Source organism: Drosophila eugracilis, unplaced genomic scaffold, assembly GCF_018153835.1.
Source record: "Drosophila eugracilis isolate 14026-0451.02 unplaced genomic scaffold, ASM1815383v1 contig_2154, whole genome shotgun sequence".
NCBI lineage: Eukaryota > Metazoa > Arthropoda > Insecta > Diptera > Drosophilidae > Drosophila > Drosophila eugracilis.
In genome coordinates, this window is record NW_024573038.1 from 12,833,412 (window position 1) to 12,856,624 (window position 23,213).

The 23,213-nt window shown below is 38.5% G+C and overlaps 5 protein-coding genes across 5 annotated transcripts; 3 read left to right on the plus strand and 2 right to left on the minus strand.

Moving 5' to 3' along the window:
• The first annotated feature begins 11,301 nt into the window (after nucleotides 1-11,301).
• Nucleotides 11,302-13,202, plus strand: LOC108118273 (bestrophin-4-like). Its single transcript, XM_017230870.1, has 6 exons — nucleotides 11,302-11,372; nucleotides 11,447-11,557; nucleotides 11,608-12,355; nucleotides 12,430-12,615; nucleotides 12,702-12,909; nucleotides 12,964-13,202. Exons 1-6 carry the CDS (start codon nucleotides 11,302-11,304, stop codon nucleotides 13,197-13,199), a joined length of 1,560 nt encoding a protein of 519 aa, XP_017086359.1. The 3' UTR covers nucleotides 13,200-13,202.
• A 724-nt stretch (nucleotides 13,203-13,926) lies between these two features.
• LOC108118272 (bestrophin-4-like) lies at nucleotides 13,927-15,793 on the plus strand. The gene is made up of 6 exons (XM_017230869.1): nucleotides 13,927-13,997; nucleotides 14,055-14,165; nucleotides 14,216-14,960; nucleotides 15,023-15,217; nucleotides 15,268-15,466; nucleotides 15,524-15,793. The coding sequence occupies exons 1-6, from the start codon at nucleotides 13,927-13,929 to the stop codon at nucleotides 15,730-15,732; spliced, it is 1,530 nt and encodes a 509-aa protein (XP_017086358.1). The 3' UTR covers nucleotides 15,733-15,793.
• A 102-nt stretch (nucleotides 15,794-15,895) lies between these two features.
• Nucleotides 15,896-17,958, minus strand: LOC108118271 (bestrophin-4-like). Its single transcript, XM_017230868.1, has 6 exons — nucleotides 17,888-17,958; nucleotides 17,722-17,832; nucleotides 16,923-17,667; nucleotides 16,663-16,854; nucleotides 16,366-16,561; nucleotides 15,896-16,311 (listed from the first exon to the last, which is right to left on the minus strand). Exons 1-6 carry the CDS (start codon nucleotides 17,956-17,958, stop codon nucleotides 16,103-16,105), a joined length of 1,524 nt encoding a protein of 507 aa, XP_017086357.1. The 3' UTR covers nucleotides 15,896-16,102.
• Nucleotides 17,959-17,976: 18 nt separating this feature from the next.
• LOC108118187 (bestrophin-4-like) lies at nucleotides 17,977-20,606 on the plus strand. Its single transcript, XM_041818311.1, has 7 exons — nucleotides 17,977-17,997; nucleotides 18,668-18,738; nucleotides 18,796-18,906; nucleotides 18,961-19,705; nucleotides 19,774-19,965; nucleotides 20,067-20,262; nucleotides 20,317-20,606. Exons 2-7 carry the CDS (start codon nucleotides 18,668-18,670, stop codon nucleotides 20,547-20,549), a joined length of 1,548 nt encoding a protein of 515 aa, XP_041674245.1. The 5' UTR covers nucleotides 17,977-17,997; the 3' UTR covers nucleotides 20,550-20,606.
• On the minus strand, nucleotides 20,597-22,515 carry LOC108118186 (bestrophin-4). Its single transcript, XM_017230745.1, has 4 exons — nucleotides 22,407-22,515; nucleotides 22,233-22,343; nucleotides 21,631-22,174; nucleotides 20,597-21,579 (listed from the first exon to the last, which is right to left on the minus strand). Exons 1-4 carry the CDS (start codon nucleotides 22,475-22,477, stop codon nucleotides 20,698-20,700), a joined length of 1,608 nt encoding a protein of 535 aa, XP_017086234.1. The 5' UTR covers nucleotides 22,478-22,515; the 3' UTR covers nucleotides 20,597-20,697.
• Nucleotides 22,516-23,213: the final 698 nt, after the last annotated feature.

Genomic DNA, 23,213 nt, shown 5'->3' on the forward strand with positions numbered 1-23,213 from the left:
ATAAGGGGTACCATCATCAAAATTTGCGAAAAATGGGAAAAATTGAAGTGTCTCAGATTTGAATGCAATTCGATTGGGAATCACAGCAATCCTATTGCGAGCCCTACGAGATATGAGATTCCATATTTGGACCATTTTTGGCTGTGTTATGAAGAAAATACTGATATTTTGGACGTAAATCAAGTATACGTCCTTTGACAGCAGAAATACACGATTTTTTGCCGCTTTTTAGCTGCAACTTTGTCAAAACAAGCGGGACGGCTTAACCAATGACTGTTTTTTGTAGATGACTACCGAGACTTAAGACCCCTTTACTTACTTTTACCAGGATTATTTTGAGTTTTTGCTGCGAAAGCTGATTTAATGACTAAAAAGTCAAAAAACCTATTTTTAACAGAAATTTGCAATATTACTTGTGGCTTTCTAGCTCTATCTTGGTCAAAACAAGACTCACAGTCAAAAGAACGACTGTTTTGTGCTGCTAACGACCAACACTAACCACCCCTATCATTCGTTTTTCGATTTTGGGAAAATCAATTTTGGCCCAAATTTCGCATTTTTGATAAGGGGTACCATCATCAAAATTTGCGAAAAATGGGAAAAATTGAAGTGTCTCAGATTTGAATGCAATTCGATTGGGAATCACAGCAATCCTATTGCGAGCCCTACGAGATATGAGATTCCATATTTGGACCATTTTTGGCTGTGTTATGAAGAAAATACTGATATTTTGGACGTAAATCAAGTATACGTCCTTTGACAGCAGAAATACACGATTTTTTGCCGCTTTTTAGCTGCAACTTTGTCAAAACAAGCGGGACGGCTTAACCAATGACTGTTTTTTGTAGATGACTACCGAGACTTAAGACCCCTTTACTTACTTTTACCAGGATTATTTTGAGTTTTTGCTGCGAAAGCTGATTTAATGACTAAAAAGTCAAAAAACCTATTTTTAACAGAAATTTGCAATATTACTTGTGGCTTTCTAGCTCTATCTTGGTCAAAACAAGACTCACAGTCAAAAGAACGACTGTTTTGTGCTGCTAACGACCAACACTAACCACCCCTATCATTCGTTTTTCGATTTTGGGAAAATCAATTTTGGCCCAAATTTCGCATTTTTGATAAGGGGTACCATCATCAAAATTTGCGAAAAATGGGAAAAATTGAAGTGTCTCAGATTTGAATGCAATTCGATTGGGAATCACAGCAATCCTATTGCGAGCCCTACGAGATATGAGATTCCATATTTGGACCATTTTTGGCTGTGTTATGAAGAAAATACTGATATTTTGGACGTAAATCAAGTATACGTCCTTTGACAGAAGAGAGACACGATTTTTTGCCGCTTTTTAGCTGTAACTTTGTCAAAACAAGCGGGACAGCTCAACCAATGACTGTTTTTTGTAGATGACTACCGAGACTTGAGACCCCTTTACTTACTTTTACCATGATTATTTTGAGTTTTTGCTGCGAAAGATGATTTAATGACTAAAAAGTCAAAAAACTTATTTTTAACAGAAATTTGCAATATTACTTGTGGCTTTCTAGCTCTATCTTGGTCAAAACAAGACTCACAGTCAAAAGAACGACTGTTTTGTGCTGCTAACGACCAACACTAACCACCCCTATCATTCGTTTTTCGATTTTGGGAAAATCAATTTTGGCCCAAATTTCGCATTTTTGATAAGGGGTACCATCATCAAAATTTGCGAAAAATGGGAAAAATTGAAGTGTCTCAGATTTGAATGCAATTCGATTGGGAATCACAGCAATCCTATTGCGAGCCCTACGAGATATGAGATTCCATATTTGGACCATTTTTGGCTGTGTTATGAAGAAAATACTGATATTTTGGACGTAAATCAAGTATACGTCCTTTGACAGCAGAAATACACGATTTTTTGCCGCTTTTTAGCTGTAACTTTGTCAAAACAAGCGGGACGGCTCAACCAATGACTGTTTTTTGTAGATGACTACCGAGACTTAAGACCCCTTTACTTACTTTTACCAGGATTATTTTGAGTTTTTGCTGCGAAAGCTGATTTAATGACTAAAAAGTCAAAAAACCTATTTTTAACAGAAATTTGCAATATTACTTGTGGCTTTCTAGCTCTATCTTGGTCAAAACAAGACTCACAGTCAAAAGAACGACTGTTTTGTGCTGCTAACGACCAACACTAACCACCCCTATCATTCGTTTTTCGATTTTGGGAAAATCAATTTTGGCCCAAATTTCGCATTTTTGATAAGGGGTACCATCATCAAAATTTGCGAAAAATGGGAAAAATTGAAGTGTCTCAGATTTGAATGCAATTCGATTGGGAATCACAGCAATCCTATTGCGAGCCCTACGAGATATGAGATTCCATATTTGGACCATTTTTGGCTGTGTTATGAAGAAAATACTGATATTTTGGACGTAAATCAAGTATACGTCCTTTGACAGCAGAAATACACGATTTTTTGCCGCTTTTTAGCTGTAACTTTGTCAAAACAAGCGGGACAGCTCAACCAATGACTGTTTTTTGTAGATGACTACCGAGACTTAAGACCCCTTTACTTACTTTTACCAGGATTATTTTGAGTTTTTGCTGCGAAAGCTGATTTAATGACTAAAAAGTCAAAAAACCTATTTTTAACAGAAATTTGCAATATTACTTGTGGCTTTCTAGCTCTATCTTGGTCAAAACAAGACTCACAGTCAAAAGAACGACTGTTTTGTGCTGCTAACGACCAACACTAACCACCCCTATCATTCGTTTTTCGATTTTGGGAAAATCAATTTTGGCCCAAATTTCGCATTTTTGATAAGGGGTACCATCATCAAAATTTGCGAAAAATGGGAAAAATTGAAGTGTCTCAGATTTGAATGCAATTCGATTGGGAATCACAGCAATCCTATTGCGAGCCCTACGAGATATGAGATTCCATATTTGGACCATTTTTGGCTGTGTTATGAAGAAAATACTGATATTTTGGACGTAAATCAAGTATACGTCCTTTGACAGAAGAGAGACACGATTTTTTGCCGCTTTTTAGCTGTAACTTTGTCAAAACAAGCGGGACAGCTCAACCAATGACTGTTTTTTGTAGATGACTACCGAGACTTAAGACCCCTTTACTTACTTTTACCAGGATTATTTTGAGTTTTTGCTGCGAAAGCTGATTTAATGACTAAAAAGTCAAAAAACCTATTTTTAACAGAAATTTGCAATATTACTTGTGGCTTTCTAGCTCTATCTTGGTCAAAACAAGACTCACAGTCAAAAGAACGACTGTTTTGTGCTGCTAACGACCAACACTAACCACCCCTATCATTCGTTTTTCGATTTTGGGAAAATCAATTTTGGCCCAAATTTCGCATTTTTGATAAGGGGTACCATCATCAAAATTTGCGAAAAATGGGAAAAATTGAAGTGTCTCAGATTTGAATGCAATTCGATTGGGAATCACAGCAATCCTATTGCGAGCCCTACGAGATATGAGATTCCATATTTGGACCATTTTTGGCTGTGTTATGAAGAAAATACTGATATTTTGGACGTAAATCAAGTATACGTCCTTTGACACCAGAAATACACTATTTTTTGCCGCTTTTTAGCTGTAACTTTGTCAAAACAAGCGGGACGGCTCAACCAATGACTGTTTTTTGTAGATGACTACCGAGACTTGAGACCCCTTTACTTACTTTTACCAGGATTATTTTGAGTTTTTGCTGCGAAAGCTGATTTAATGACTAAAAAGTCAAAAAACCTATTTTTAACAGAAATTTGCAATATTACTTGTGGCTTTCTAGCTCTATCTTGGTCAAAACAAGACTCACAGTCAAAAGAACGACTGTTTTGTGCTGCTAACGACCAACACTAACCACCCCTATCATTCGTTTTTCGATTTTGGGAAAATCAATTTTGGCCCAAATTTCGCATTTTTGATAAGGGGTACCATCATCAAAATTTGCGAAAAATGGGAAAAATTGAAGTGTCTCAGATTTGAATGCAATTCGATTGGGAATCACAGCAATCCTATTGCGAGCCCTACGAGATATGAGATTCCATATTTGGACCATTTTTGGCTGTGTTATGAAGAAAATACTGATATTTTGGACGTAAATCAAGTATACGTCCTTTGACAGCAGAAATACACTATTTTTTGCCGCTTTTTAGCTGTAACTTTGTCAAAACAAGCGGGACGGCTCAACCAATGACTGTTTTTTGTAGATGACTACCGAGACTTAAGACCCCTTTACTTACTTTTACCAGGATTATTTTGAGTTTTTGCTGCGAAAGCTGATTTAATGACTAAAAAGTCAAAAAACCTATTTTTAACAGAAATTTGCAATATTACTTGTGGCTTTCTAGCTCTATTTTGGTCAAAACAAGACTCACAGTCAAAAGAACGACTGTTTTGTGCTGCTAACGACCAACACTAACCACCCCTATCATTCGTTTTTCGATTTTGGGAAAATCAATTTTGGCCCAAATTTCGCATTTTTGATAAGGGGTACCATCATCAAAATTTGCGAAAAATGGGAAAAATTGAAGTGTCTCAGATTTGAATGCAATTCGATTGGGAATCACAGCAATCCTATTGCGAGCCCTACGAGATATGAGATTCCATATTTGGACCATTTTTGGCTGTGTTATGAAGAAAATACTGATATTTTGGACGTAAATCAAGTATACGTCCTTTGACAGAAGAGAGACACGATTTTTTGCCGCTTTTTAGCTGTAACTTTGTCAAAACAAGCGGGACGGCTCAACCAATGACTGTTTTTTGTAGATGACTACCGAGACTTAAGACCCCTTTACTTACTTTTACCAGGATTATTTTGAGTTTTTGCTGCGAAAGCTGATTTAATGACTAAAAAGTCAAAAAACCTATTTTTAACAGAAATTTGCAATATTACTTGTGGCTTTCTAGCTCTATCTTGGTCAAAACAAGACTCACAGTCAAAAGAACGACTGTTTTGTGCTGCTAACGACCAACACTAACCACCCCTATCATTCGTTTTTCGATTTTGGGAAAATCAATTTTTGGCCCAAATTTCGCATTTTTGATAAGGGGTACCATCATCAAAATTTGCGAAAAATGGGAAAAATTGAAGTGTCTCAGATTTGAATGCAATTCGATTGGGAATCACAGCAATCCTATTGCGAGCCCTACGAGATATGAGATTCCATATTTGGACCATTTTTGGCTGTGTTATGAAGAAAATACTGATATTTTGGACGTAAATCAAGTATACGTCCTTTGACAGAAGAGAGACACGATTTTTTGCCGTTTTTTAGCTGTAACTTTGTCAAAACAAGCGGGACGGCTCAACCAATGACTGTTTTTTGTAGATGACTACCGAGACTTAAGACCCCTTTACTTACTTTTACCAGGATTATTTTGAGTTTTTGCTGCGAAAGCTGATTTAATGACTAAAAAGTCAAAAAACCTATTTTTAACAGAAATTTGCAATATTACTTGTGGCTTTCTAGCTCTATTTTGGTCAAAACAAGACTCACAGTCAAAAGAACGACTGTTTTGTGCTGCTAACGACCAACACTAACCACCCCTATCATTCGTTTTTCGATTTTGGGAAAATCAATTTTGGCCCAAATTTCGCATTTTTGATAAGGGGTACCATCATCAAAATTTGCGAAAAATGGGAAAAATTGAAGTGTCTCAGATTTGAATGCAATTCGATTGGGAATCACAGCAATCCTATTGCGAGCCCTACGAGATATGAGATTCCATATTTGGACCATTTTTGGCTGTGTTATGAAGAAAATACTGATATTTTGGACGTAAATCAAGTATACGTCCTTTGACAGAAGAGAGACACGATTTTTTGCCGCTTTTTAGCTGTAACTTTGTCAAAACAAGCGGGACAGCTCAACCAATGACTGTTTTTTGTAGATGACTACCGAGACTTAAGACCCCTTTACTTACTTTTACCAGGATTATTTTGAGTTTTTGCTGCGAAAGCTGATTTAATGACTAAAAAGTCAAAAAACCTATTTTTAACAGAAATTTGCAATATTACTTGTGGCTTTCTAGCTCTATTTTGGTCAAAACAAGACTCACAGTCAAAAGAACGACTGTTTTGTGCTGCTAACGACCAACACTAACCACCCCTATCATTCGTTTTTCGATTTTGGGAAAATCATCATCAAAATTTGCGAAAAATGGGAAAAATTGAAGTGTCTCAGATTTGAATGCAATTCGATTGGGAATCACAGCAATCCTATTGCGAGCCCTACGAGATATGAGATTCCATATTTGGACCATTTTTGGCTGTGTTATGAAGAAAATACTGATATTTTGGACGTAAATCAAGTATACGTCCTTTGACAGAAGAGAGACACGATTTTTTGCCGCTTTTTAGCTGTAACTTTGTCAAAACAAGCGGGACAGCTCAACCAATGACTGTTTTTTGTAGATGACTACCGAGACTTGAGACCCCTTTACTTACTTTTACCATGATTATTTTGAGTTTTTGCTGCGAAAGATGATTTAATGACTAAGAAGTCAAAAAACTTATTTTTAACAGAAATTTGCAATATTACTTGTGGCTTTCTAGCTCTATCTTGGTCAAAACAAGACTCACAGTCAAAAGAACGACTGTTTTGTGCTGCTAACGACCAACACTAACCACCCCTATCATTCGTTTTTCGATTTTGGGAAAATCAATTTTGGCCCAAATTTCGCATTTTTGATAAGGGGTACCATCATCAAAATTTGCAAAAAATGGGAAAAATTGAAGTGTCTCAGATTTGAATGCAATTCGATTGGGAATCACAGCAATCCTATTGCGAGCCCTACGAGATATGAGATTCCATATTTGGACCATTTTTGGCTGTGTTATGAAGAAAATACTGATATTTTGGACGTAAATCAAGTATACGTCCTTTGACAGAAGAGAGACACGATTTTTTGCCGCTTTTTAGCTGTAACTTTGTCAAAACAAGCGGGACAGCTCAACCAATGACTGTTTTTTGTAGATGACTACCGAGACTTGAGACCCCTTTACTTACTTTTACCATGATTATTTTGAGTTTTTGCTGCGAAAGATGATTTAATGACTAAAAAGTCAAAAAACCTATTTTTAACAGAAATTTGCAATATTACTTGTGGCTTTCTAGCTCTATTTTGGTCAAAACAAGACTCACAGTCAAAAGAACGACTGTTTTGTGCTGCTAACGACCAACACTAACCACCCCTATCATTCGTTTTTCGATTTTGGGAAAATCAATTTTGGCCCAAATTTCGCATTTTTGATAAGGGGTACCATCATCAAAATTTGCGAAAAATGGGAAAAATTGAAGTGTCTCAGATTTGAATGCAATTCGATTGGGAATCACAGCAATCCTATTGCGAGCCCTACGAGATATGAGATTCCATATTTGGACCATTTTTGGCTGTGTTATGAAGAAAATACTGATATTTTGGACGTAAATCAAGTATACGTCCTTTGACAGCAGAAATACACTATTTTTTGCCGCTTTTTAGCTGTAACTTTGTCAAAACAAGCGGGACGGCTCAACCAATGACTGTTTTTTGTAGATGACTACCGAGACTTAACACCCCTTTACTTACTTTTACCAGGATTATTTTGAGTTTTTGCTGCGAAAGCTGATTTAATGACTAAAAAGTCAAAAAACCTATTTTTAACAGAAATTTGCAATATTACTTGTGGCTTTCTAGCTCTATCTTGGTCAAAACAAGACTCACAGTCAAAAGAACGACTGTTTTGTGCTGCTAACGACCAACACTAACCACCCCTATCATTCGTTTTTCGATTTTGGGAAAATCAATTTAGGCCCAAATTTCGCATTTTTGATAAGGGGTACCATCATCAAAATTTGCGAAAAATGGGAAAAATTGAAGTGTCTCAGATTTGAATGCAATTCGATTGGGAATCACAGCAATCCTATTGCGAGCCCTACGAGATATGAGATTCCATATTTGGACCATTTTTGGCTGTGTTATGAAGAAAATACTTATATTTTGGACGTAAATCAAGTATACGTCCTTTGACAGCAGAAATACACGAGTTTTTGCCGCTTTTTAGCTGCAACTTTGTCAAAACAAGCGGGACGGCTTAACCAATGACTGTTTTTTGTAGATGACCACCGAGACTTAAGACCCCTTTACTTACTTTTACCAGGATTATTTTGAGTTTTTGCTGCGAAAGCTGATTTAATGACTAAAAAGTCAAAAAACCTATTTTTAACAGAAATTTGCAATATTACTTGTGGCTTTCTAGCTCTATCTTGGTCAAAACAAGACTCACAGTCAAAAGAACGACTGTTTTGTGCTGCTAACGACCAACACTAACCACCCCTATCATTCGTTTTTCGATTTTGGGAAAATCAAATTTGGCCCAAATTTCGCATTTTTGATAAGGGGTACCATCGTCAAATCTGTCAAAAATCGGCCAAAAATGAAGTTTTCCAGATTTGAATGCAAATCAATTGGGAATCATACCAATCAAATTATGAGCACTACAAGGTATTACATTCCTCATTTTTGGCTGTGCTATGACCAAAAAACTGATTTTTTGTGCTCTTACTGACTTTTTACAAAAAATGTTCGATTTTAGATAACAATTTAGAAATATTTATAAAAATATATATATCTAGTAGGCATAAAAAACTTAATAATTACATTTAATGGCTTGGAATTTAAAGTTTTTTAAATTTGCATAACATCTAAAAGTTTTATGGCTCACATTCTAGGCATAAAATTCAAAGCCCTTTTTCTGTTTTTTATTAAAATGGATTTTTATCACCGAAATGCAAATCACCTCGGAAACTCTAGCAAAAAAAAAAATCACAGCTAACTCTACAAAAAATAGATTTTTATATATGGAAAAATTACTAGATTTCTCCCTGGGGTTATACAATTTCCAACCCAAACCTACCTGAGGGTCAATCTCATCAATTTCAGCTTGTTGAATGTTGAACCTCCTTTTTCAGCCTCCTTTTTTAGCCTCCCTACCAACCCTCATCATTCCTAATCAAATCGTAGAAAGAGAAACGGCATCGAAATAAAAATACCTAATGCGCCTTCCCAAAGGTCGCATTAAAACTCAACCGAAATGTACTTTGAAAAATGGTGTGAAAAACACAGGGGAAACCCTACGATAGAAGAAATGTTCGCATTAAACGAATTTTGCATGAATGTGTTGCAATTAACGATGCAGAGCAGCTGCAATCAGGTAGTGAAACAATTTACAGTGAAAGGTAGAAAAGTATAAGCAATTTTTCAGTGATTTTACACTGCTAAAGTGAGAAACTCTCAACTGATTGCAAGACCTAAAACATTTTCAAAATAATTTTTAAAAACTGATAACAAGAGAAAATAATAATAATTTCCATTCGTCATACTTATTTCTCTTATTGCAAGCTAAGCAAATATCAATAACCATTGTGAAAAATGTTTAAATATGAAATAAAGTTTGTACTATTTTCACCATCACTGTAAATTTATTGACAGGAAGATCGAATCGATGATTATTGTTGCAACGCCTCAATAATTCTGGCAGTTATTTTGTTTGCATTTTTTTTGAAAAATGGTCACAAAAAACAACATCAGAGGGTGCCAACCGTCAGGCAAATATTGGTTGCCAATGGGCAAATGCAGAAATGCAAACGGACTTCTGCTGGCCATGCTGTAAGTTGACCATGTGAGATGATGGCCAGAACCGGCAATGATTGCCATGGCGTTTCGCCAAGCGAATATGTATATGGCAATGGTCAATGCTAATTGCCAATTATGGACAAATTCGTCCGAGCGCGAAATTAAATTAACCCCTTTTTTGTGCCACCCCACAAACAGTCCCCCTCCTCCCCCACCAACAACAACAACAACAACAATAACGTAGGATGAAAATCCGCATCTGCAATCCTCAACCGCGTCATCAATCAGAAGCAGCAGGCGACAAAACACAAACTACGCGATGTGCAAATATGAAATATTTATGGCCACATATCTGCCTGAATTGTTGCCGAGGACATCGGGGCATACGCGAATTGGTTACGGCCTTTGGTCGCTCAAACAACTTGATGACGGCAAGGCCAATTAGTCCTGTCCAGTTGATGACTTTAAATGGTTTAACTGAGAGGTAAGTAAGGTAATAATCAAAAGATTCCAAAGATTAGGAAAGTGATCTTTTCATCACTTATTATCCTTTTCCCATTACTTGCTTATTTTTTAACTCAATTACGACAATAAAAAGAGTAATCACTGTTAATGGCAACATATCGATTCGGCAATTATAAATTGTAAAGCACAAAGGGAGCTGGTGGGTAAAAAAGCAAGCCCCAATAATGCCCCAAATGAGTTAAGTGGCGAGCAGAATCGGAATTATTTTACCCTTCAGTCGCCCTCAATCTGAGCATTAAATATGTTATATAATAAAAAGTTGCCATAGTTTTCCTTTCGCTGCGCGCTGGGCCTGCCAATGTAATTTCGTTTTCGTTTTTGTCGCGATTTTTGCAGCGCGGAAAATGCTGTCAAGTGTAAAAAATAATAACACGCATCGCGTCAGATTTTCCATGTTTGGTTATGATAATGGAAGGCACAATGAGAGCCCGTTGGATATCCTTTTTTTTTCTGCCATGTGGTTTTGCCGCTGTCAGGAAGGACTTTTCTGGCACATGACATAAGCACATGGGCATTGTGGTTTATAAATGATTCACAAAACTGTACGTATTGTCTTAACGCATCAAAGGCAATGTTTGTCACAGGAAGCAATGAATTCGATTCCAAGTTTCAGCGGGAGTTCTCGGAAAGGGTAAATAAAAACAAGTTGGTAATGCTTTATGGTAGAGTTTCAACTTTATGATACTCTCTTGTTATTTTTGTATAAGGTTTTATTTATTTTATTTTTCCAGTTACACCTACCTTCGATATACCTTTTATTTTAACACATACAGGGTATAAAAAGAAAACAAAATGTAAATGGTTTTCAGCATAAATAAAATTATCCATCGATTACTTTAATGGCGGAGGACATTTTCCGGTAAGGGGAATACAAATACGTATCATTGATGTTTTGCCATCACCTTTTTAATCAAGTCTTTTGATTTCATTTTGACAGGTTACAAGGTTCTTTGTTTTTATTATATTTTACATCAGCTAATAAAAACATTGAATTTGGTATTTGTATTTGAATCGTTTTTTTTACCAATGTTAAAGGAACAAAAAACCTTTTAAAGTAAAAATAATAAAAGGAAATTCCTTTTACTTTGCTAAGCCTGTCATATGTTAGCGCTGTTTAAATTCATTCAATAAGTTTGCCTAATCATGACTGTGACCTATACCTCTCGTGTGAACACATCGAGTGTGGTTAGTAACTTTTTGGGTCTGCTGGTCAGGTTGGTATACTCAGGTTTATATTCATCTTAATTTAAGATTTTAAAATATTAAAACTTAAAATATTATCGTAAAGATGGCGCGGCAGTGTTTACAAATTACTATGGTTAGACCTTATTGCGTTCTTTGGATTGTACGTCTTACTGGCTATTATATATCGCTTGTTGATCAACGAAGAGGGGAAAAGGTAAGTTTTCATTTATTTCATTCACTAGCTTAAAAATATATATGCTTCAGATTTTTTGAGGCCATCATGCAGTATTGTGAGGTGAATGGTTCCCTCATTCCATTATCCTTTGTCCTGGGCTTCTTTGTGAGAATCGTGATGAAGCGATGGTGGGAGCAATACACCACCATTCCCTGGCCAGATGCGATTGCCATTTTAATCAGTGCCAGTATCCACGGCAGCGATGACAGAGCCAGGGTCATGAGGCGCACTATCCTGCGATATGTCTGCCTGTGTCAGGTTATAGTTTTCACCATGATTTCGCCTCGCGTTAAGCGTCGTTTTCCTACGTATAATCAATTAATTGAAGCTGGTTTTTTGCTGGAAAATGAAAAGAAGATCATTGAGGCCTTGGATCAAGCCTTTCCGAGTTATCCAAAGCACTGGATGCCCATCGTTTGGGCAGCCAGCATTGTGATGAGAGCTCGGAGGGAGAATAAAATCCGAGATGATTATGCCGTAAAGACGATCATTGATGAGTTGAACGATTTTCGCGGTAACTGTCAAGTTTTGCTCTACTACGATTGGGTTTCTGTTCCATTGGTCTACACCCAAGTGGTCACTGTGGCCACCTATACCTTCTTTTTGTTCAGCATGCTTGGACAACAGTGGAAGGAAACACAAATTGATCCGGATGGATACAGTATAAAGAGATGGTTCCCCATTCTGACCTTACTTCAGTTTTTCTTTTACATGGGTTGGCTAAAAGTAGCCGAGACCTTGATCAATCCTTTCGGAGAGGATGATGACGACTTTGAGGTGAGATACTCTTATATACATTGATGGGTATTTCTTTATAATCAAGCAAAAATGTAACGATCGTTTATCTACAGCTTAACTGGATTATCGATCGCAACATCACTGTGGCCTATTGCATTGTAGACGAAATGCATCAGGAGCACCCGGAACTTGTTAGGGATCAGTACTGGGATGAGGTCTTCCCGAGTGAAATTCATTACACTGTCTCAAAAATGCGACAAAATCCACCGGCAGCTTCTACTGCCTATATGGAAACGCAGCCCCAATCCGCACCTAAGGTATAATAATATAATATTATTACATTTATGGAAATGATTTGAATAATTATTTTCTTACCATTTTTCTTTCTTTAATTCAGAAACGTTTGGATTCGGAAATGTCGATTAGCAGCTTCCGCACGGGACCGAACTTTTTGGGAAGACCATCTGCCACTGGCAGCTACTCAGACTCTTTCGTTGTGGAAGATGGACCTTCCCGACGGACTTTCAGTGAAAATAAGTTAGTTTTGGGACAGGATAACCCGCAAGGCTCTAATAAGTCGTCGCTGTTGACAAGTAAGTAGAGTTTTAATTTGTAATCTTAAATTATATAAACGCTATATTCCACAGTTAATTTCGATGAGTTAATCGAGCAGCGTCGTCGTGAACGCAGGGAACGCTTGCGCCATCGCATCTTGGACATGACCCAGATCCGCCACGATACCTCCGGTGCCCCCTACAGTGTCACTGTTCTGCGTCCACCGTCCGATGAAACTATATCTGAAGGCCAAGAAACAGTGGAAGAAAAGCAGCAGGAACCTTCGGGCAATGGAAATCCATCAAATAAATCAGAAAAGGAGGATTAGAGTTATAATATATATATTGTTATTATTATTATATATATAATAAATAAAAATTGTTTAATTCAGAATAATTCACCCTAATATTTGTGTCAGGTCGAGGCTTACACCCTCGTTTATTTCGTCGGTGTTGATGTTCTGCGTCTTTTTCAAGAATAAGCTTAAAGCAGTGCTTTAAAGGAATAAAACGACGATCTGACGAGTAATTCAGAGTCACTATCATCATCGCATGCACTGAGGGAAAAAAATCTCTTTTTTGCTAACCGATTAATCACTCTTTTACTGACTCGCCAAATAGTCCATTGCGAAATAAACTCCAAAGCGCAAACAGAAGTTATAAGGAATGATTTCCAGTACATATGTACGAAGATGAACGAAGGATCAAGGAAGAAAGAAGATCGAATTGTTATGTCTTGGGTTGGTGACGGAATGAGACGGAAAGAGGAAAACGAAGGCAGTGAGCATTTACAAAAACAAACAGCCCTGACATTCAGCAGTACATAGTTTTGTCTCACCTACTCTTTACATTTGGTTAACTATCTGTTCGTACTCGTATAACATGAGAAAGGACCGAATTATGAACGAACTAGAAACGAGGGATCCAACACCTATGATGAGAAGAGCCATACAAATAATATTTTTGTGGGTTAGGAATCTATAGGAATCTTTGAGTTTTGCTGTCAATTCTTTAACAGTTTAGAAATTGGAACTTTATAATTCTTAGTTTTCAAACATGACTGTGACTTACACCTCCAGCGTAAGTACCTCAAGTGTAGTGAACAATTTTCTCGGATTGTTGGTCAGGCAAGTCCTCCTAAGGAAGTAATGAAAAAAATAGCTTGATATTAATATATTTCACAGATGGCGTGGTAGTATTTACAAGTTGATCTGGGTGGATCTTATTATCTTTTTTGGGCTGTACTTCTTGCTAGCGATAACATACCGTTGGTTGATGAACGAAGAGGCCAAAAGGTAAGTTTAAGTTAATTTCTTTAGCCAAATCAGTTTCTATGCTATTTTAGACTTTTTGAGACCGTTTCCTCATATTGTTTGGACAAGGGTTCCCTTATTCCCCTGTCTTTCGTGATGGGGTTTTACATAACAATAGTGATGAGGCGCTGGTGGGATCAATACACCACCATACCTTGGCCAGACGGAATTGCCATTTTGGTCAGCACCAGTATCCACGGCAGCGATGACAGAGCCAGGGTCATGAGGCGCACTATCCTGAGATATGTCTGCCTGTGTCAGGTTATAGTTTTCACCATGATCTCGCCTCGCGTTAAGCGTCGTTTCCCCACTTATAATCAAATCATTGAAGCTGGTTTTATGGTGGAAAATGAAAAGAAGATCATGGAGGCCTTGGATCAAGCCTTTCCAAGTTATCCAAAGCACTGGATGCCCATTGTTTGGGCAGCCAGCATTGTGATGAGAGCTCGGAGGGAGAATAAGATCCGGGATGATTACGCCGTTAAGACGATCATTGATGACCTGAACAAATTTCGCGGATATTGTGGTTTTTTGCTCTACTACGATTGGGTTTCTGTTCCATTGGTCTACACGCAAGTGGTCACATTGGCCACCTATTCCTTTTTCCTTTTTAGTGCCCTTGGGCAGCAATGGACTGAAAGTAGGGACCAGCAGGGGCTAAGTGTTATGAAATGGTTCCCTATCCTGACCTTACTTCAGTTTTTCTTTTACATGGGTTGGCTTAAGGTTGCCGAATCCTTGATCAACCCCTTTGGAGAGGATGACGATGATTTTGAGGTGAGATAATATTTCCACATTTATTGATTTTTATATGTAACTTTGGTCACTTCTCTCATTAGCTTAATTGGATTATTGATCGAAACATAACCGTTGCCTACTGCATTGTGGACGAGATGCACCAGGAGCATCCGACTCTGGTTAAAGATCAGTACTGGGACGAGGTCTTCCCTAATGAAATGCCCTACGCTGTGCCAAAGATGCGTCAAAATCCACCTTCAGCTTCGACTGCATATATGAAAAACACGCAAAAGGTAGCTATGATATATGACGTTAGAATAATATATTTTTTTTTTTCATTTTTAAGTCCTCAAAATCGGACTCGCCGCATTCTTCTGCATCTGCCACCCATGCATATGCCTACTATGAAGCCTTCCTGCCTAGACCATCACGTAGAGGCAGTTTCTTAAACTTTCAAATGGAAGACGGGCCATCACGTGAGACATTCAGGGAGAACCTGGTTCAGTCACAGCTGTATAGTACAAGCAAACCGTCTCAATCCACAAGTAACAAAAATGATTTATAATTTTGTTGTATTTTATTTAAAAACTCTTTTTTCACAGTTGATTTTAATGAGCTGAAGGAGCAGCGTCGTCGGGAACGCAGAGAACGCAATCGTCACCGAATTATGGACATGCGAAATAACCATCTTCTGCAATATCCATCCGGTACTTCCTACTCCGCTACCCTTGCTCCTTCTACATCAGTTGAAGCTACGTTGAAAAACTGGGAAAAATCAAATTCCTCAAGCAAATCTGAAAAACAAGATTAGACTGGTGATTAGTCACTAAAACAAAACTATTTTAATTCATTTTCCTTTTGTGAAAAAAAACTTTTGTAATAAACAAATTTATTCACACTGTAATCAAATGACCCCGTTTTATGATGAATTCGTAAAAAGGATCTTAAATATATGATAAATGGTGTAGTTCTTATCGGTCTGAATCCTGAATTGTACGTCATCAGCATCTCGTCAACAATAGATAAGATAACTAACCTGCAGAAAACGATCACTAAGCTAGATCAACTAGATCAACTTTCATTTTTACAGGCTTTAAGGAGAAGTCATATCAGATGCTTTTGGCTCAGACTCCTTAGTGAAATATTGTAAAATAGTTTTATTTTGGTAATTCATCAAAAGTCTAATTGTTTCTGTCAGACTTGCTGGTAGAGCTTGATGGTTCGATGATCTCCGACGAAGACCTATATGATGGCGAAGGGATAAGGGTAGCAGAGTAGGAAGTACCGGATGGATATTGCCGAAGATGGTTATTTCGCATGTCCATAATTCGGTGACGATTGCGTTCTCTGCGTTCCCGACGACGCTGCTCCTTCAGCTCATTGAAATCAACTGCGAAATAAAAGTTTTTAAATAAAATACAAAATTAGAAATCATTTTTGTTACTTGTGGATTGAGAAGGTTTGCTGGTACTATACAGCTGTGACTTAACCAGGTTCTCCCTGAATGTCTCACGTGATGGCCCGTCTTCCATTTGAAAGTTTAAGAAACTGCCACTACGCGATGGTCTGGGCAGGTTGTTTTGGTAGTAGCTTACATGGCTGGCGAAGAAAGAACTATGCGGCGACTCTGGCTTTTGGGACTAAAACAAAATATCAATTTAAAAATTAAATAGAAATAATAAGATTACTCCAAAATCCAAGAAGAACATTAAAACGAGTTACAGGAGTATATAATAGATACCTTTTGCGGGGTTTTCATGTATGCAGTCGACAATGGAGGTGGATTTTGACGCATCTTTGGCACAGCGTAGGGCATTTCATTAGGGAAGACCTCGTCCCAGTACTGATCCTTAACCAGTTCCGGATGCTCCTGGTGCATCTCGTCCACAATGCAGTAGGCAACGGTAATGTTTCGATCAATAATCCAATTTAGCTAAAGCAATAAGTTCCCGGTTAAATTCAAAGAAATTTGTCCCTAATTTATTTAAGATATAATCTCACCTCAAAATCATCGTCATCCTCTCCAAAGGGGTTGATCAAGGATTCGGCAACCTTAAGCCAACCCATGTAAAAGAAAAACTGAAGTAAGGTCAGGATAGGGAACCATTTCATAACACTTAACCCCTGCTGGTCACTACTTTCCGTCCATTGCTGTCCAAGGGCACTAAACAGGAAAAACGAATATGTGGCCAGGGTTACCACTTGGGTGTAGACCAATGGAATGCTAATCCAATCGTAGTAGAGCAAAAAACTACAACGTCCACGGAACACGTTCAACTCATCCATGATCGTCTTTACAGCGTAATCATCCCGGATCTTATTCTCGCTCCGAGCTCTCATCACAATGCTGGCTGCCCAAACAATGGGCATCCAGTGCTTTGGATAAGTTGGAAAGGCTTGCTCGATAGCCTCTATGATCTTCTTCTCATTTTCCACCATAAATCCAGCATCAATGATTTCATTATAAGTGGGAAATCGACGCTTAACGCGAGGCGAGATCAAGGTGAAAGCTATCACCTGACACAGGCAAACATATCGCAAGATTGTGCGCCTCATGACCCTGGCTCTATCATCAGAGCCATGGATACTGGTGCTTACCAAAATGGCAATCCCATCTGGCCAAGGAATGGTAGTGTATTGATCCCACCAGCGCCTCATCACAATCGTTACGTAAAACCCCAACACGAAAGACAGGGGAATGAGAGAACCCTTGTCTAAACAATGAGAAGCAAGATTCTCAAAAAGCCTAAAATATTATATGAATTTATTTGCCGATTGAACTCAATGAATTCAAACTCACCTTTTGGCCTCTTCGTTCATCAACCAACGGTATGTTATCGCTAGCAAGAAGTACAGCCCAAAAAAGATAATAAGATCCACCCAGATCAACTTGTAAATGCTCCCACGCCATCTGCAAAATATAGTTATATTGGGGTATTTATCCTTGCTTCCTTAGGAGGACTTGCCTGACCAACAATCCGAGAAAATTGTTCACTACACTTGAGGTACTTACGCTGGAGGTGTAAGTCACAGTCATGTTTAAGCACTAAGAATTATTAAGTTACAATTTCTAGTTATTTAATGAATTGACAGCAAACGCAAGGGTTCTTTATATTTACAAATATTTCAAAAAATCATAAAAATTAAAATTTCAATATTACAAATTAGGGGTACTCAAATTCGCGTTTACTCAACTCACATTTACCAAACCAAATACAAGAGAGCGTACACAGCTGTACACTGAGAGAAAGAAAAACATATTTGCTAAGCAATTCATACCTCATTTTACTGACTCGCCAAATAGTCCATTGCGAAATAAACTCCAAAGCGCAAACAGAAGTTATAAGGAATGATTTCCAGTACATATGTACGAAGATGAACGAAGGATCAAGGAAGAAAGAAGATCGAATTGTTATGTCTTGGGTTGGTGACGGAATGAGACGGAAAGAGGAAAACGAAGGCAGTGAGCATTTACAAAAACAAACAGCCCTGACATTCAGCAGTACATAGTTTTGTCTCACCTACTCTTTACATTTGGTTAACTATCTGTTCGTACTAGTATAACATGAGAAAGTACCGAATTATGAACGAACTTGAAACGAGGGATCCAACACCTATGATGAGAAGAGCCATACAAATAATATTTTTGTGGCTTAGGAATCTATAGGAATCTGTGAGTTTTGCTGTCAATTCTTTAACAATTTAGAAATTGGAACTTTATAATATATAATTCTTAGTTTTCAAACATGACTGTGACTTACACCTCCAGCGTAAGTACCTCAAGTGTAGTGAACAATTTTCTCGGATTGTTGGTCAGGCAAGTCCTCCTAAGGAAGTGAGGAAAAAAATACTGTAATATTATTATATTTCGCAGATGGCGTGGTAGCATTTACAAGTTGATCTGGGTGGATCTTATTATCTTTTTTGGGCTGTACTTCTTGCTAGCGATAACATACCGTTGGTTGATGAACGAAGAGGCCAAAAGGTGAGTTTTAATTCATTGAATTCAATCGGCAAATAAATTCATATGATATTTTAGGCTTTTTGAGAATCTTGCTTCTCATTGTTTAGACAAGGGTTCTCTCATTCCCCTGTCTTTCGTGTTGGGGTTTTACGTAACGATTGTGATGAAGCGCTGGTGGGATCAATACACCACCATACCTTGGCCAGACGGAATTGCCATTTTGGTCAGCACCAGTATCCACGGCAGCGATGACAGAGCCAGGGTCATGAGGCGGACCATCCTGAGATATGTCTGCCTGTGTCAGGTTATAGTTTTCACCATGATCTCGCCTCGCGTTAAGCGTCGTTTCCCCACTTATAATCAAATCATTGAAGCTGGTTTTATGGTGGAAAATGAAAAGAAGATCATGGAGGCCTTGGATCAAGCCTTTCCAAGTTATCCAAAGCATTGGATGCCCATTGTTTGGGCAGCTAGCGTTGTGATGAGAGCTCGGAGGGAGCATAAAATCCGAGATGATTACGCCGTTAAGACGATCATTGATGAGTTGATCGTGTTCCGAGGACGTTGCAGTTTTTTGCTCTTTTATAAATTGATTAGCATTCCATTGGTCTACACCCAAGTGGTTACCCTGGCTACATATTCGTTTTTCCTGTTTAGTGCCCTTGGACAGCAATGGACGGAAAGTAGTGACCAGCCGGGGCAAAGTGTCATGAAATGGTTCCCCATTCTGACCTTACTTCAGTTTTTCTTTTACATGGGTTGGCTTAAGGTTGCCGAATCCTTGATCAACCCCTTTGGAGAGGATGACGATGATTTTGAGGTGAGATTATATCTTAAATAAATTAGGGACAAATTTCTTTGAATTTAACCGGGAACTTGTTGCTTTAGCTAAATTGGATTATTGATCGAAACATTACCGTTGCCTACTGCATTGTGGACGAGATGCACCAGGAGCATCCGGAACTGGTTAAGGATCAGTACTGGGACGAGGTCTTCCCTAATGAAATGCCCTACGCTGTGCCAAAGATGCGTCAAAATCCACCTTCAGCTTCGACTGCAAATATGAAAACCCCGCAAAAGGTATTTATTATATACTCCTGGAATTCGTTTTAATGTTTTGCATAGATTTTGGAGTAATCTTATTATTTCTATTTAATTTTTTAACTAATATTTGGTTTAAGTCCCAAAAACCAAAGTCGCCGCAAACTTCTGTTTTCCCCACCCGTGTAAGCTACTACCAAAACAACCTGCCCAGACCATCGCGTAGTGGCAGTTTCTTAAACTTTCAAATGGAAGACGGGCCATCACGTGAGACATTCAGGGAGAACCTGGTTAAGTCACAGCTGTATAGTACCAGCAAACCTTCTCAATCCACAAGTAACAAAAATGATTTCTAATTTTGTATTTTATTTAAAAACTTTTATTTCGCAGTTGATTTCAATGAGCTGAAGGAGCAACGTCGTCGGGAACGCAGAGAACGCAATCGTCACCGAATTATGGACATGCGAAATAACCATCTTCGGCAATATCCATCCGGTACTTCCTACTCTACTACCCTTATCCCTTCTCCATCATATAGGGCTTCGTCGGAGATCATCGAACCATCAATGTCTACCAGCAAGTCTGACAGAAACAATTCGACTTTTGATGAGTTACCAAAATAAAACTATTTTCAAATTTTTCACTTTTATAAACAATAAAAACAACAAACTGATGTTAAATGATTAAGTTTAATGATCAATTTTTACCAAAGTGAAATAAAGATTCCTCTCAAAGTTTTGTTATCTTAAGTAATATCAAATGTGTAACTCCTCACTTCTCATCTTCCTTGTCCTTATCCTTATCCTTATCCTTATCCTTGTCCTTCTTTCTCTGACTTAGGAAGCTCTTGTCGGTCTGAATCTCGGACTCACTCTTTAGGACCTTAGTGCGACTGTCACCTGCTTCTGATCCCAGTTCTCCTTTGAGCAACTCCATGGCCAGGGCAGCATTCTGGATCTGCCGGTTCACACGCTCCCTCTCCCGCTTCTCCCTTAGTCGATCAAAGTCGTCCTTGCTGCCGTAATCCAGTGTCATTGAACCGCCGTCGCCTTCCATTTCGTCTTCAACTTTTTCATCAAAATCGATGGTATCCCGACTCAGACTATCCGAGGAAAACGATACCGAAACGGAACTCTTGCTTACTCTAAACTCTCGACGGGCAAATCGAATGGTAATCTCAGGATTGGTTTCATCTTCATCTTCGAACTCTATATAGTCATTTTCAAGGCTAGCTTCGCTTTTAACGGATGGAATGGGATGGACTTTTGGGATGCCTAAGCGAGCGGTAGATGCTTCTGGATGTTCGGCCCTTTCAGATTCAACCAAATAGGGCAGTTCGTTGGGGAAGACCTCATCCCAATACTGATCCCTCACCAACTGCGGATGATCGTTGTGCATTTCGTCAACGATCAGGTAACTAACTTGCAGATTACGATCGATCAGCCAGTTAAGTTCAAAATCATCGTCATCATCGCCAAAGGGACAAATAAGGGTTTCGGCCACTTTAAGCCAACCCATAAAAAAGAAAAACTCTAGGGTGCTGAACAAGGGGAAGTAGTAACTAACGACATTATTATTAGCTGTATCCCGATCGATCCACTGATGGCCAAAAATAGAGGCCACGAAATACGAGTAGACGGCCAGGGTTACGACCTATATAAGGATCAGAAAAGATATATCTTAACCACATACTACTAGACTTACCTGTGTGTAAACCAATGGAACAGAGATCGTATCATAGTGGATGAGCATATTGCATCCAGCTCGGAATTTGTTAAGTTCATCAATCATGGACTTTAAAGAGAAGTCATCCCAGATGCGTCCTTCCTTTCGTGCTCTTGTCACTATACTCGTGGCCCAGACAATGGGCATCCAGTACTTGGGGTGCTTCGGAAACTTAGCATCCATGGCCTTTATAATATTCGCTTCGTTGGCATTCAGCAGACCCACTTCAATTAACTGATCATAAGTGGGAAAACGACGCTTTATCACTGGGGATATCATCGACAGCACCATGGTTAAGGCCAAGCAGACATATCTCATGATAGTGCGCCTCATTAGGCGACCATGTTCATCTTGTCCACGAACTAAGGCACTAACATAGACAGCCAAAGGATCTGGCCAGGGAACCGTGATGTATTGACTCCACCAGCGTTCTATAATAATGCCCACATAGAAACCCAGCACGAAGGATAGTGGAATCAGATTGCTATAGCTATGACAGTATATCACAATGTCCTCGAAAATGCTAATGAAAGGTATGTAAGATTAGATATAATAAGGTAAAAAGTCATAGAATTACTTACGGTTTATCGATATCCCTAAGAGCAAAACGGTACACCATAGCCATCAAATAGTAACAGCCCAGAAATGCCAGAAGATCAACCCATATAATCTTATAGATGCTCGCCCGCCATCTGCCGATAGTTCAGATATCACAGTTACTACTAGCATTAAGGCCAAACAAAGCAACGTCTCACCTCATCAAAAGCTTCCAGAAACAACCGAAATGGCTGCATGTTGCCACCTCAGCGGTGTACGAGACAGTCATACCCGAAAATTGTCAATTGGAAAACTTTAATAATACCGAACGGCTGGGAAATCGACTTGGCAATGGCAATGAGAATTGGAATGGGGAAAACACTTTCGTGAGGCCATAAGCAAAGCCAACTTTGAAATTAGTTCTAGTCTTCGGTTTTGCTTGGGGGTAATTTTCCCACTCAAGCATTAAACGAAGGCAATTTGGTAGGCGCGTCACATTTTGTGGGCGTAATTATTTAAATTAGATCATTTATATTTGCCGCCAGGCCAACAGACAACAAACCCACAAAGGCCAATTTGCCACACGCTCTTCCTGCTGCTGCTGCTGCCCGCACATGTGATGAAGTCTGCTCCTGTCTTCTCCTCCAGCTCCTTCCCATATATGTATACAATAAGAGTAGATATATACATATATATGCGGATATATGCCTGTCTGGCGGCATTAAGAAGGTGCAGTAAAATTTTAATACCCCAGCAAACATTCTCTGTGGCCATACCGTGATTTTTACCCCTTCCAACGGTGAAAGTGTGAAGAGCATTTCGAGTATCTTATCAGCATTTATTTGCTGAGTCGCTTGATATCATATAGCCAGTAATTGCAAAAAATTAAAGCTATTGACTTAAATTATATTAAATTAAATCAGTTATCAAAAGTTGAATATGGTTGGTAGCTTAGTGCTAATGGTAGAGAATATTGGATCAAGGAAAGTTTAAGCCAGGAGGAAGGATGTCGAGAACGTTTTTAG